The 16,041-nt window shown below is 39.9% G+C and overlaps 1 protein-coding gene across 3 annotated transcripts in view; it reads left to right on the forward strand.

Moving 5' to 3' along the window:
- Window positions 1-16,041, forward strand: part of NALCN (sodium leak channel, non-selective) — a 245,639-nt gene that overhangs the window by 112,210 nt on the left and 117,388 nt on the right. For all 3 annotated transcript variants that reach the window (XM_052785688.1, XM_052785689.1, XM_052785690.1), the window contains one exon: window positions 13,127-13,258. In XM_052785688.1, coding sequence (XP_052641648.1) covers window positions 13,127-13,258 — 132 coding nt within the window. The remainder of the gene's footprint in view (window positions 1-13,126; window positions 13,259-16,041) is intronic.

The following is a 16,041-nucleotide window of genomic DNA, read 5'->3' on the forward strand; positions in this document are numbered from 1 at the left end:
TTTTCTTTTTAATTTTTTTTTCTTTTGTTGTTCTTCATTTCTGCTAAAACATGTGGCCTTGTCAGTGCTTTCTCAGTATGTAAGAAGCAAGAAGTAGCTGGGAATTCAAAATGGTTCTTCATCCTTGTACAAGAGGTTGCTGGCAATGAAGACTCAGTTTCTGCTTATCCTGAATTGCTCTGTATGTTGTTTTCTCATGAGCTTAAAGGAACTAGAAGGTATGCCCTAAAGTCTTCCTAAGAGCAGAATTTATGTTTCCAGTCCTCCAAGTCATTCTGAGTAATGTCAGCTCTCTTCTGCCCTCTGTCACTTTAAACTATCAACAAACCACCCACGGAACTCTTAAGTCGCTCATGGTAGAGGTGAGTTAAAGCACATGCGTACAGCACTGAGCTTGGGTTCCCCCTGAAGAGCCATTTCTTCTACAGAGTCTAGGCAGAATAGTAGATACCAACTTTGCTATGAGCAGCTTGCTCATTGGAGTTGACACAGCAGTGCAGTCATGCTGAAACTGAGTCCAGGCTAAATACTTGAGAAGGTGATTTAAACCGCGAGAGGGCAAAAAGGGAAGGGCTGGCAGTGTATTTGACTCCTCTCTAGCTCAGCTGTACCTGTCTTGGCAGATGGGTAATGCTGTATCCTAAAAAAAATACCAAGAACTCTGAAGGAATTCATGATGATCCTGAGTAAGTACCAGTAGAAGGGTGTGGTGCAATACTTATGTTGCAGTCTATTGCCCTTTCAGCTCATGCGCTACTCACTGTAGTAAGAGCAATGTTTTCCTTCACGCTTATAAAGCAGCTAGTAGATCTACACTATGGCAATAACATAAAAAGAACAGAATTCTAATGAATTGAGAAATAAAAGGCCAAAGAAAACAGAGGCAGTGAAAATGGCTGATTCACATCTGGTTAATAAATGACATTTCAAAGACACAGTTCTTAAATTGAAATGTAAGTGAAAGAGTAAGTAGCTTATTGAAGCAATTTCAAGGAGGCATGCCAGGTGAGGTCTTCAAAGGCGTATAATTCAAGGAACCGGTGTTAATGGAAAATTGATGGAAGTGAGGCTCCTGGAGTTGTAAAATGTAAAAGTTACAGAAATTTTGAAGGCATGGAAAAAAAAATACAGTGGAAGTAGGCTCCAAATCCCTTCTCTCCTCGCTCACCTTCCCTGCAATTTGGGGGAAAGTTGAAGCACCTGTAATAATTACTTATCAAAATTATATTTAATGTGTTTCTGAAGGAGCGAGCAATATATTATTTACCACAGTTCATACATGGTACAGCTTTGGAATAATGGAAAACAGATTTAGTATTCGAGATGGAGCTGTCCTGCTGCACAGTAAGCATGACATTATGGTTTTTTCCTTTTGTGGTTAACGTATTTTCAAAATAAAAAAATGCAAACATAGGAAATGTCAACATTGTTGACATACATAACATAGAAGATTACATCTAGAGGATTCAGAAACAATATGTAAATACAATGTTATAATGCAGATACTGAGTCAACTTGAGTTTTCAGAGAAAAACCTAGAAAATGTATATTAATAATGTCAGATACATCCATTATAATGTGGCTGACAGAGTACAGCATCACAAATCAGCTATAAATTCAGCCTACCCTGTAAGCGTGTTGTACATATATTCAACAAGGCCGAGTGCCGGGTCCTGCACTTGGGTCACAACAACCCCACGCAGCGCTACAGGCTTGGGGAAAAGGGGCTGGAAAGCTGCCCGGTGGAAAAGGACCTGGGGGTGCTGGTCGACAGCCGGCTGGATATGAGCAGCTGTTTAGTCTGGAGAAGAGGAGGCTGAGGGGAGACCTTATCGCTCTCTACAACTGCCTGAAGGGGGTTGTGGTGAGGTGGGTGCTGGTCTCTTCTGTCAGGGGGCTGGAGATAGGACAAGAGGAAATGGCCTCAAGTTGAGGCAAGGGAGATTTAGGTTAGATATTAGGAAAAAATTTCTTCACCAGAAGGGTTGTCAAGCACTGGAAGAGGCTGCCCAGGGAAGTGGTTGAGTCACCATCCCTGGAGGCATTTAAAAGTTGTGTAGACGTGGGGTTTAGGGACATGGTTTAGTGGTGGACTTGGCAGTGCTAGGTTAACGGACTGGATGATCTTGAAGGTCTTTTTAAACCTAAATGATTCTATGATTCTATGATTTTATATATATACATATACATATGTGCATACATATATGTACATATATTTTGGCAGCGTTCAAAGTCAGGTTGGATGGGGCTTTGAGAAACTTGATCTAGTGAAAGATGTCCTGCCTGTGGCAGGGGGCTTGGATTAGATGATCTTTAAAGGTGCCTTCCAGTCCAAACCATTCAACGATTCTATGTTTATGTGGGGTTTTATGTATTTATGTATATCTGTGGTGTGTAACATGACCAGGTGGAAATGTTAATTTGGGTCTATACCACTTCCTGTACTTGAGGTTAAATGCATTTATCACTGTGCTTTGAAACTAGTCCAGATACTTAAGTTGCTGCTAAGAGATCAGAGATAATTTGCAAATCTAGAGTATTTTTTATTGTGAAAGGAAAAGAACTTGTAGACTTTCATTTTGAAAGTATTACGGTGTGAGGGAATATACTAATCCACATAGGACAGGTAGGTGATTAATTACACCTTAGTAAAGTACAGGGTCCACTTCAACTTACAGCTTAGATGAAATAACCAGATATAAACCAAAATTTAACTTGGCCTATTTCATTTCAGGTTTTATACAATAATTATTTTGTTTCATTGTATTTTCTGAATTGAACTGTGTTGCAATGCTTAGGAAAAAGAGTTAAATCTGTATTCATATTATTTGGGTTCTATTTTGCATTTCATAGTATGTAGCTTTAACAAAATTACTGCTGAGGTGATGATATACTTACTAACAGTTCTGACATCTGAGGGGAAGGTAACAATCTCTATGCGTTATTGTTATCGCGAACAATTTAAGTAGTATTTTTAGGTTTCTTTTATGTTGCAGCTGCTGCTCTCCATTTCTCTAAGTCAGATTGCAGTCACTGAAAGGCTGCTTACTTCCTCTCTATCTTCTTGCAAAGAAAATGACATATCTGTGCTAGCTGATTTATAAACTGGTGAGGAGGAGGTTCATTTAGTTTCAAAGAAGCCATTATTTCATGGATTTTTAGGGCAGAAGAGTCACCATTTCTCTTTTTGACTGTTCTCTTAGAAGTTTGTGGGAGGAGAAAAGTGACTGCTGTTAGTAAGAGGCACACAGGAGTGTACCCATACTCCTGCTTTATTTTGTTATTGCAGGGTATGAATTAACAGGATGCAGCTAGTCTGAAGGAGGCATATGCAACACTTATTCTTTAGCCCTACAGCAGAAATAGGACTTGGGCTATCAAATCTAGGATGTGAGGGAAAAAAGTATCTAATTTCTTTTGCCTTTAAAGTTTGGTTACTTGGAAAATTCATATCGTACATTTTTTCATTTCTCTTCAATAAGCTTTTTGTCATTATTTGCATTCATTTTCTTCCTAAGTGTGTACTTTCTCATTCTTCCTGTGTTACTGACTTGACTTCTTTCCTTTGACCAGAATTCAGTCTGCCTTTTTTAAGTAGTTTTTTATTTTTAAATTAAAATTTGCTATGCAAAAATGCAGGAGAGTCTGGTACAATATGACAGGTTCACTAATTGCTTGTATTTTCAAATATTACAGAGACATTTAGACTGTTGGAAGAGAGTCCTTGGCACTTGCTGATTTCTGTATGATTTTAGCTATAAATAATCTGAAAATTACATTTGCTTTAAAAAACATATTGTGATAGCACAAAAAGCAAGACCCCGCTTACATATCAGAGCACATATTTGCACGTCCTGGAATGTTGCCATTATTCAGTAAAAGTCCCATTTCCAGAATATTTTGAGACTGTGTAGTAGGAGGTCCTGTAAAAACACATAGTTTGAAACAGTGCCTACCTTGAGTTTTACATACTAATCAGGTGAGGTGGAAGGTGGGAACAGAGGCACAGTAAAGTGAAATGCATAGAATATTTTCCAAGCCAGGGCAGTTCACTGTCTATGCTGCTCTTTCTGCCAGGCCAGTGTCACCTCTGCTGCAGCCAGATAACATTTGTAGAAAGGTTTCCAATTGCATATTCTAAAACCTGCAAGGGTTATGATGTTATTTGGTTTTGGTGAGCGTCGTGCTTCCTTGAGTATCACCATACCTTCTGTATTATCTCCTGCAACTGGTAACAAAAGTTCTGTATTCTAAGGTGATCTTTAACTAGAGTTTCCAAGGAGATTTTTCATTGGACTATGGGTCTTAAAGAGTCTTTACATTCATCTCTACTACATTACTACCCTGAGAAGTTCCTCTGGTGTCATAAAGAATGTTAAAGGAAGTCTCTGTAACCTAAACTGGTGAAGACTCACCCTATTCTCATTGCACTGGGACAGGCAAGCCTGTACTGGAAAGCCGAGACTGCCTCCCTGCCATCACCAAAGTTAATAACATCTGAGCTGAGACGACTGACTGACTTTCTTTGCCGTGTCTAAAAGCCACCCCTTTTAGTGTCTTCAGGTAAAAACTCTCCCTTCCCCTTGTTTTCCCAATAAAGTTGCATTACTTGAATTCGTCTAGCATCTGGAAGTTCCTCTCAAATACAGTAGATGATATCTGTTTTACAATGTTTTTTAATGTCCCACACTGATATATAACTGCAACAATGTAAGATATTAAAAAGCCTGTTCCCTTAAAATTTGTGGTTAATGCTTACTAATTTTCAGAAATGTTCAGACTGCAGAGCGTGAGAAGAATTTGCTAAATTCTCCTTACAAGCATATCTTTGTCAGGCAGTCATAAAGTAAGTTGAAAGCAAAATGGTTTATAGAAAATTAGTTACACAGCCTGTAAAATGCTCTACAATGTTCTGCAAACAAAAGGGAAAATTTCCTGCAATTTCACAATTTTGTACTTGCTCAGATGGCCATTAACCAACAAGATGAAAATCAAATTTATCCTATTCATGCTATGAATTATCCATGATTAGCAGTGTATAGAATGGGATTTTCTAAAGCTCCTTTCATAGTCAAGGTAAAAGCACTTGGTAAAAAAAAAAAAAAAAAAAACAGACAAACACCACAAGTATACTAAACCTGTATGGGATCAGAAAACTTGGCCTTTTCTTTAGCCCAAGATTGAATCTTTGCTGAGTGGCTCTAGAAATCATGTTGCATAGAATCCTGAAAGTCAACTTTTCTTTGCCATTTCTAGTCTTGTTCCAGTGCCTTATAATAATTTCTGCGGCATGTGATGTCTCCTGCTTTCGGTATCAAATCTATATTGACTATCACCTTGAGTGACTGTTTCCCATGTTACTTTCTTAGTGGTATGAATTCTATGCATACAACTTAAACTGGCCCTGTTGTATAAAACCTATGATCCCTCTACATGTATTTAGAAGTTGTGGTCCAAGCTCTGAAGAAATTGCCAAAAAAAGAGATAATTTACTCACAATACATTTTCTTTTTTTATTTGACTTACTGTTTTCTGTGTTGCTGTAATGAACTTGAGTCGTGCTTTGTTAGCTCTTCTGAACAAAGGTTCTGTATTCTGTGATACTCATATGAGCCCAGCTTTAAGAAATCTTCAGGTACCGTAAGACTTGCAGTTACAGAGCATACCACGACCCCAAGTCATGGTGGTGCTATGAACTGAAATAAGCTGGGAGTCATATTTGCCTTCATGCCACTGCAGTGGTTTGATTTAGGCTGCAACAGGCCCATAAGTAAAAAAGACTGGAGTAGCACAAATGTAATATTTTCAGTTGTGATAACTATTTTAAAATATCGACCAACTCTTTTGTACACATCTAAACAACAACTTTAACAAATCAAAATCTATTCTAGCTACCAGAGAGGAAGGTCTTGCAGTAGACGTGTGTAGACATGAGTACAAATGAGCTACACCATCATTATAGCGGTAGGTACAAAATTAACCACAATAATCATGTAGCCAGTATAAGGTCTTTCAACAGCTGTAGCTGGAAGCTTGGCTGGAATCTTTTTGCAGGATCTAGCTTCCTTGGGCAAATAGCAAAAGCTAATGAAGATGAAAAGGGAGTAAGTAGCTTACCTGAGCCATACTATTAAAACATGGAGGTGGAGATGCTATTGTTTTATGAATCGTTAAAGTATATCTAAAATATCAAGAGATAGAGGTACAACTGTATTTTTCCTACAGTTGTGTGTTGATAAATACACAATTCAAAAGTATCAAAATTGGGAAAAAAGATGCTTACCCATATAGTGATTATCAAAGTCTTTTAGTTAAATGATGTTTACACTGTTCATTAATTGGTTTGGTACTTTTGAGAGGTACCCTGCCAGATTGACAATTATGCACCCTAAGCTTTTCACACACTAAATGGCCAAAATAAGCAGAGCTTTTCTGTGTATCAGATCCTCACCGTGTCTTGCTCAGTACTAAGAAGCTTGAGGGCTTTGTCGGTAAGTTTTTATTCTTCAAGCCAATTTGTCCTCATTTTTTTCTTTTTCTTAGACCATCACCAACAGTGTTAAGTATTGTCAAATGCAGTCTGAATTTCTGTAGGTCTGAACTAAAACCATTGAGCCCTCTGAAAACACCTTTTTCAAGGCTTCACATGATATTATTGAACATCACCGGCTTGGTCAGTTTTGAGCTAGTAATATCAGGGTGGCATGGCCCATGTGTTCTTTTATTTTTAAGTCTGTCAGACCCTAGAAGTTTGCAACACTTACTGTCTTGCTTAGTAAGCAAGATCTATTGTGGACTTGAAACAAAAATCCCATATAAAGGATGGTGGTACAAGGAGTGACCTGGTGTAGGTATCAAGCCCCAAAAAGGGGTTTAGCATTAGGAAAATTCAGTTATTCTAGTTTGCTTAGTGACTGCATTTTGCGTGGACCACTGCTTTCCTGAGCCAGGGTCTGTGTGGCTCTGGCTGTGTAAGGTGGCAGCTGCTGTGGATTTTCTGCAGGACAGTGAGCTGGCAAAGGCCAATTTATGTCACTCATCCTCCCTTTGCCATGCGGGAAGGTGGAAGGAGTAATAAAGGAATGTACCCCATTCTGATACTCCTGGAGTGACAAAAGACTGCTTTAGGCCATGCACGGTAATGCTCGATCAGACTAAGTGCCCTGGGTAGTCTCCATCTCTCAGCGACTGCAATGTCATTGCTTACTTGAGCTTTTGGGTGAATCTGGGATATTACATATAATTTTTCATTTCGAGTTCCTCAGCTGTAGCAAACACATTCCTAATGTTAAATAAAGCAGTAGTATTTTAGAGCTCTTTTTCTGCTTCCATGAAAATCCCATCAGGGCACAAAGCAAATCCTCAGCTCCTTTGTGCGTTTCCAAACACTGAAAGAATTTGGATCGGTAACGGTTTGTCATGTATTGGTTTTTATGGCCATTACATCTTTAATGCGCTGTGCCATCCATGTTCTTCACAGTGTCCTGGACACTGAGAATCATCATCCCGCATGAAGCCAGACACCAGCATTAGAAGTGATTCATAGTAAATGTAAGAAATTCTTCACTGTTGCAGTTGATTGATGGCAACAACAGGACATTTCACTTGAGACTGCTTCAACACAGCTAATCTTAAGTCCAATTTAATACTAGACACAATTTTCCCATCATGCAACTGAGTGACAGCAACATCAGAACATTTCTTTCATCTTATTCCTACACAGTTTAAGAAACACACATCCAAGGGCTGAAAAAGGTCAGCAAATTAAACAAGAACAAAAACTGGCATTATGTCTCTTCTTTCAAGTTTTCACGGAGAATTTTCCATGCCTGTGTGCTCTGAAAAGGGCTGTAATCCAAATGACACACTGCTGATCCGGTGATCCAAAATTATTTTTAAGGCTTGGGCAAGTGCTGTGGGCTAAATTCAGCTTTTGCTTAGACCTTGTTCCAAATACAGAAACATGTAAAGAGATGGTGAACTCTCATGGTCAAACGTTACAGCAGAGGTGTGGTTGAACCATTTCAGGGGTATAAATCCAAATTAAAATTCTGTGATGCAGAAAGAACAAACTAAGACAGATTAAAGTAGGGGGAAGGTTGGGCACAGTACATTTGTGGGCTAGAGCACTGTGATTGATCCCCTAAGGATATTGCAGTCTGTCTGAGAGGCCAACAGGAAAGCTGCTTATCATGCGTAGCATTCATGACAAGTGAGCAGCTAGATTCTGACATGCTGTAGAAAAAATTAAGAAACACAGATGCCAATCCGGCCCCTGTGAGCAGGCCAGTCCTGGGATTTAAAAGTAATGAGTTTCTTTTTTGGGTCTCGTCAGCATAGTGTTTTTGCTGTGCATGTGTATTTGCTCAGATACCTCCACCTTGCTGGCCCCGTGGGCTCTCTGTCTTTCTGCCAGCAACTAGGAGCTTTTCACATTGCCTGCCACAGCCATCTCCTACCTTGCTGCCTCAGCCAGCTGTTCCTGCTTTTACGTAGCCTGTGCCTAGCTCGTATCCTGTCTGAACCTCCTTCCTTATTGTCTTGGTGTTGAATTGTGTTATGCCAACGTAATACTCTCTATTAGGTAAACTGTGTCCTTTCAGTTCAGTTGGGAAGGTGACCTTTAGTAATTGACAAGAAGCTTTATTGAATTTTACCGAATCATACTACGATTAGGATGTTATTTATGTTATTGTGATTTATCTTCCAGCATTAAATATACCACTGGAAAATCTTTTTATGAGTGTCTGAAGGTACGGACTGTATGAGAAAGTATGTGTGTATGTACATGTATACCAAGGCGGTTTATGCATTTTTATTCTTCCTGTATTACCATTTTGCTTCCCTGTTGTTGTTGTTTGTGAAGGGAGGGAAGAGTGCATTTTACAGCCTCACTTACTAGTTGCTTTTAGCAAGTCTTTTCACAACTGAGGCAGAATACTTCATTACTACGGAGGAAATTTTGACGCTATTAAAAACACAGTGTAAAATATGCAGAGAGACTATCTGTTTAGAACTTGTGTGAAATAGAAATGTAACAGATATGATGCTACCTGTTTTGAATCACACCACTGACAAAAATGCATGATTGATGCCAATAGCCCTATCTTTAATTATTGTATTCTTATAGCTTGCCTTGTGGATTAAAAATAAAAGCAAGACCTCATTTAGCCACTCTGTTTTGGTGGCTTCACTGTGCTTTAGGCATTGTTGTTAACCCAGGCTTGTTCTGTAAATTCCTGACTGTCAGGCTTTATTTCCTAAGCCTTCCTTTCTAGATTGGAATATACGACCATTTTATGCCACTAGGGTCAAAAGGAAGCCAGCTTGCATGAGGAGGGTTGAGCTGTCTTCTGTCTTCAATGTTATCGGTGATTCGCACAAGAAGTCCAGATGTTAAGAGACAAGGGGCAGTCCTGTCAGCTGAATGCTTGTAAATATGTGCTTAGTCTCCACTCAGCTTCAATTTAAGCAAACTGCCTTAAAACACTAGTGGAATTCAACAGGGGATGAATACTTGTGTTGGCAGGTACAAGTCTTTGCTAAAAGCCTGAACAAGTGCTAGTCCTTGCAGCCTCCCATACATACTGTATTATGTTCTAATTTGATCACAGAAACCCCCAATAGTATGAAGAATAGCTTGGTCAAGACCCTGAGCTCCAGGCAGGGTTAAACATAAAATGTAAATGTGGACTGTTCTTTACCAACGTAACAACCTCAGCTCACTAAAGACCGAGACAGCATTTTACAACTCTATATATGAATCTTCTAACACGTTAATATATCTTTACAAATGTAAAAATATGTATTACTTAATTTTTGCATTCTTCTATAACATCTTCACATTCACAGGCCCCAGTTCTCCTGGGGCAATTTAACCAGTCTGATACCTGCTAGAAGGGCAACACAGCAGGAAACAATCCAGATTTCTGGATTGCAGTGACGGTAACTTCCTAACACATGGGAGCTGATGGGGGCAGGTGTTCTGGCTGGACCTCATACTTACAAACAAGAAGGAACTGGTCAGATTGTGAGGTTCAGGAGCAGTCTTGGTTGCAGTGACCATGAGATTGTGGAGTTCAGATCCCCGCAAGGAGGGAACGAAGCCAAAAGACAGGACCACAACCCTAGTGTTCAGGAGAGCAGAGTTGTTCATGTTCAGATGTCTGCTTGGAAGAATCCCATGAGATACAGTCCTAGAGATAAGAGAGTCCAGAATAACTGGTTGATTTTCAAGGATCTCCTCCTCCAAGCTCAAAAATGGTCCCCTTCCAAGTGCAGGAAATGAAGCAAATGTGGCAGGAGGCCCACATGGATGAACAAGTAGCTCTGGAAAAAACTCAGAAATGAAAAGGAAGCATACAAGAGGTGGAATCAGGGCCAGGTGGCCCAGGAGGAATACAGAGATTCTGTCTGAGAGTGGAGGGGTAGGATTAGGAAAGCCAAAGCCCACATGGAGTTGAGTCTGCCAAGGGGCATGGACAGCAACAAGAAGGGCTTCTAAAGATATAAGAGCAGCAAAAGGAAGACTAGGAATACTGTGGGCCTGCTGCTGAGTGGGTTAGGGGACCTGGTGACATGGAAATGGTTAAGGTACTGAATGCCTTTTTCACCCCTGTCTTGATGAATAAGACTGTCCTTCAGGAATCCCAAGCCCCTGAGACTTGTGAGAAAATCTGAAGCAATGATGACTTACTCTTGGTGGAAGACGATCACATTAAGAAACATTTAAACAAACTGGACATACAGATGTCTATGGAATCTGATGGGATGAACCCATGATTGCTAAGGGAGCTGGCCACTGTTACTGCAAGGCCACTCTTGATTCATCAACGACTTCTGTAATGGTCTGGATGATGGCACAGAGTGCACCTTCAACAGGTTTGCAAATGATAGAAAACTGGGAGGAATGGCTGGTACACCAGATAGTTGTGCTGCCACTCAGAGGGACCTTGATAGTCTAGGGAACTGACCAAACAGGAGCCTCATGGTCTTGAACAAAGGGAAAAGCAAAGTCCTACACCGAAGAAGGAATAACTGCCTGCATCAGTACAGGCTTGGCACCAACCAGCTGCAGTTTAGCAGAAGAGGCCTTGGGGGTCCTGGTGGACAACAAGTTGAACGTGAGCCAGCCATGTGCTCTTGAGGCAAAGGCAGCCAACAACTCTCTGGGCAGGATTAGGAATAGCATTGACAGCAGACTGGGGGAGGTGATCCTCCTCTACTCAGGTCTGGTAAGGCCACCAGGAGTGTTGGGTCCAGTTTGGGGCTCCTCGGTACAAGAAAGACATGGACATACTGGACTGAGTCTAGCAGAGGGCCACAAAGATTGTAAAGGGGCTGGACGATCTTTCATATGAGAAAAGACTGAGAGAGCTGCAACTATTTAGCCTGGAGAAAATAAAGCTTGGGAGGAGATCTTAGTATGGAAAAATACCTGATGTGAGGAAGTAAAGAACATGGAGCTAGGCTCTTCTCAATAGTGTCCAGTGGTAGGATAAGAGGCAATGGGAACAAACTGAAACACCAAGAAATTCCATTTAAACATGAGAAAACCCTTTTTCACTGTAAAAACACAGGATGAGGTTGCCCAGGCAGGTTGTAGAGTTTCCATCCTTGGAGATACTCAAAACCTCCTGACTGGATATGGTCCTGAGCAACCTTCTCTAGGTGACACTGCTTTGAGCTGAGGGGTTGGACTGGATGATCTCAAGAGGCCCCTTTTAATCTCATAGATTCCGTGATCTGATTTTTCTTCTGTCTCCCGCTGGGACATTGTCTAATTTTGAACATCTGAACACAAGAAAACACTCTTTCACTGTGAAGGTTGGTCAAACAGTGGTACAGGCAGGTTGTGGAGGTATTCAAACTCTGACTGGACACACTCCTGGAATGCTCGCTCTAGGTGACTCTGCTTGAGCAGGCAGGGGCAGACTAGATAATCTCAAGAGGTCTCTTCCAACCTAAATAATTATGTGATTCTGTGAATATAAACTGGTGCAGGCACACACAAAGTCTTTAAAAAGAAGTTGAGAAGAGGCTGAGTTCTTCTATATTTTGAGTTTTGTTTTTCCTGAAATTTTATTAGGCACTTTTACATAGAAACTCAGTAGCAAATAAAAATGGTCTTTTCCAATGTGAACACAACTTAAATTTACACACAAACACAAGGAACCGTAATGGTGCATAACTTACTTATGTTGTGTTTGCAAATAAGCATTAAAGACATAAACTGCATTACTTGTGAAAGATTGTAAAAAATATCGATATTAGTGACCATTCATTCAAAGATGGTTTAATGTAGAATAACACTACATTCTGCCTGTTTGACTCTAGCTTCTACCGGAACAGCTGTGGCTGGTCCAATGAGCGTAGTGGTTAAGTTTTCAGGTGAATCATAAGTCCACGCTCTTTGTGGTGGAAGCCTAGAAGTTAGTTCTTTGAACTCCTGGCATACCTCTTATCACTAATGTTTTGGCAACTCATGGATGTAAACTTCTGGCCAGTGCTGCGTGCCTCCACTTCTCTTTTCTCCTGTGGGATTGCAGCAGCAGTGACACAAAGCTTTAAGTGCACAGATACGTGAATTATTTGTGAAGTACTTCAAAGATCATTGGCCCAGATGTGCTTATCTACTATATGTAGATATGTTTTATACTTTTAGGCAATAGTTTGACATCAGATGGATCCTGTATTACTTGTCTTTCTTGAGCAAAAGCAATGCACAAGATAGAATTGATGTTACTTGTTCCTGAACAATAAGTCATTAAGATCTGCATGAATAAATCATAAGGAGTATCAACCAAGGGCAACTGAGTAGATAGAAGTACAGTTTATGCTTTAAAAACATACTAAAGTAATGGATATCATATTAAATGATAAAACTTCAGTAAGAAGTCAAGTGGCAAATAAAAAACTGAAAAGTAAAAAAGAAAACAACTTGCACATATAAACCAGTTGAAGCAATACATTAGAATACATTTTAAAGAGTAATAAATTAGAATCATGTAAGGAAGTTTTATAAAAGCATACTATTATAGCTGATTATGTTTTGACAGTGTAATAAAACTTTATAATGCATGTGGTTTGACTGATTTTGATGATAAAATTATCTTTTTTTTTGCAGAAAATGATGAGGTCATCCGTGTTTCATATGTTCATACTAAGCATGGTGGCGGTAGATGTGATCGTTGCTGCTAGTAACTACTACAAAGGAGAAAACTTCAAGAGACAATACGATGAATTTTACCTAGCTGAGGTGAGTATGCTGAAATGACTATCATCGGGATATTTTTCAAGATAAGCTAAAGCAGAAAATGTGAATGTCAAGCACATTTTAGTATGTGATTTTTTTATTCCCTCAAGCATTCCAAGAGTTCTTTGCTAACTTGTTCAAGTTCCTCTGTCTGACAATGGCTGACAGCCCTATCTTACAACCTTTTGAAAGGTAATTTCCTCAAACAAAATGTCAGTGGTAATGAGCTGAGGCTTAAGTATAACATCTGCAGGCAACGCATGGCTGCTGTCTTGCTATCTTTCTGTAGCAGGAGTGTAAAATCCAGAAGAATTTAACTTTAAATGACAAAACACTGTCTTTAAAGAATATAGTACTTCTTCCTAAATCATCTTTATTCGACATATACTTAGCTGCAAGAAGGTCCTTAAGCATAACCAAAATAGTGTTGCAAATAGCCTGGCTTCAGCAACCTCAAGAGCACGCTGCAAAAAAAAAATATGTTTATCCAGTCATGAATTTGGTGAAGGGGGAGGCTGTGCTCCTGAACCAGTGAAGTGGAGGTAAAAAGTTTCTTTACAAGTGACATTCTGGCAGGGAGCATCCTTGAGTCATTAGCCGATCAAGGATTTTACTGTAGAGCATGCACTAGAGATCCTAGAACCTTGCCTACATGTCTTTTTAGTACTATTTAATTCAGTTAAAAAATAAAGAAAGAAAGAAAGAATTGAAGTCTTTGGTACTAACATACAGGCATGGCTTCAAATAGATGTTTGTTTTTCCTTAATCAAGAGTGAAATCAGTATTGTTGCATTCTTTATTAAAAAATACGTACTTCCATGGGCACTGTGAATTGTCACTTTATCTGAGTATAAAGCTACCAGTGCTGAAATTCACTGAGATCATTTCTCTGAAAGTGTTGATGGGGTTGCCTGGACTGGGCACATGTCTAGCTTTATGGCTACTGCAGTTTCCCTGGCTTCGATAATTACACGGTCCTTCTCTGGAGCCAGAAGGGACATTCTTAGGCTAGAGTGCATGACAGCAGTATATTCCTTGTGATTCCTCTGCCATTGGTATTGCCTTTTTGGCAACGAATATACCAATGGCAGAGGAATCACAAGTCAAAAAGTTCAATGATTTGTACTCTTGTGGTTTTAAATGTCTAAATACATTTGAGTGTCAGACTCAAGTGCCCAACTTTAAACCCTTTAGTCCATAACATTATGATGCTTTATGAATCTGCCTTTTTTTAAGGGAGGTTGAGTTGATACCCATTTTTTACTTTATCTTAGTTTTAGAATTTGTATCTGAGCTCTTCAAATCTTATGAAGCTGAGTCTTCACCAGTTCTGGGACAAAAATGAAAGCAAAGGAAACTTAAAGGTAGCATCAGAGTCCAAACCCTCAAAAAAGTGCAGATTGTAGAGACATCAGTGGTGCGTCATGCTCTGTTGTCTCTCACGCTGCTGGAGATAGCTGTAGTTTGCATGAACACTGAATAAATGTTGGCCCAGTCAACAATTACAAGAATAATTGTGAAATTTGTTACCTTTATTTTATCTCAAGTTCTAAGCATATTCAAAAAACAACATGAATGTGAAAGGGGATGATCCCGGGAATAAGATATCAGAATAAAACCAACAAATGCTGGATTGTCTTATGACACCCCCCCAGATTTGATGATAGAAGTGAGGACAGGGCAAGTCATTTTAATCTCTGTCACGGTTTAAGCCTGGCAGGCAGCTCAGCCTCACCCAGCCGCTCGCTCACTCTCCCCCGGTAGGATGGGGAGAGAATTGGCAGGGTAAAAGCAGAAACAACCCAAGGGGTGAGATAAAGGCAGTTTAAGACATAAAGCAAAAGCCACATGCACAAGCAAAGCAGAAGAAGGAATTCATTCCCCATTTCCCATGGGCAGGCAGGCATTCCACCATCTCTGGGAAAGCAGGGCTCCATCACGCCTAACAGTGACTTGGGAAGACAAACACCATCACTCCGAACGTCCCCCCTTCCTCCTTCTTCCCCCAGCTTTATATGTTGAACATGACGTCCTATGGTGTGGGATATCCCTTGGGTCAGTCGGGGTCAGCTGTCCCGGCTGTGTCCCCCCCCCAGCTCCTTGTGCCCCCCCAGCCTGCTCGCTGGTGGGGTGGGGGGAGAAGCAGAAGAGGTCCCGACTCTGTGTAAGCCCTGCTCAGCAACAGCTAAAACATCCCTGGGTTATCAACACTGTTTCCAGCACAAATCCAAAACAGCACCATACAAACTACAATGAAGAAAATTAACTCTATCCCAGCCAAAACCAGTACAATATCCTAGGCCAGAAAAAAATAATTAAGTCAGCATTAAAGTCTGAGACCATGAACTTTTCGTGGTAGGCATTTTTGCTTTATGCCCAGGATACAGCAAGTGGAGCCTGGATTCTTAACAAAATAGCATTAATTCTATTTATATTCAAAATAGGAAACGCTGCATGTGCTATTTCTATTTTGGCACTGAATATATAGTATAATTATGCTTTTATTAATCAGTGCTAGAAACACTCTCTTCAACATCTATTTCAAGTGTAGGGCTTGGGGTGTTTTTTTCCAACAGAAATACTTGCCAGTTTAATAATTCAAGACGAGTATGTCATGTAGACTGGTGTGTTATAACTGTGTCCTATAAGCAATGTCCAGTTTTCTTTAAAGTTTTCTGTTCCTGCATAGCTTAGATTATTGATCTATTAGTGGGGAGGTTGTCAGAAAACTAATTTGTTTACATTCTGTCTGTTTACATTTCTAAGTACATAAGGTAAATTAGTTT

Source organism: Harpia harpyja, chromosome 4 (genome assembly GCF_026419915.1).
Source record: "Harpia harpyja isolate bHarHar1 chromosome 4, bHarHar1 primary haplotype, whole genome shotgun sequence".
In the NCBI taxonomy this organism is placed as follows: Eukaryota; Metazoa; Chordata; class Aves; order Accipitriformes; family Accipitridae; genus Harpia; species Harpia harpyja.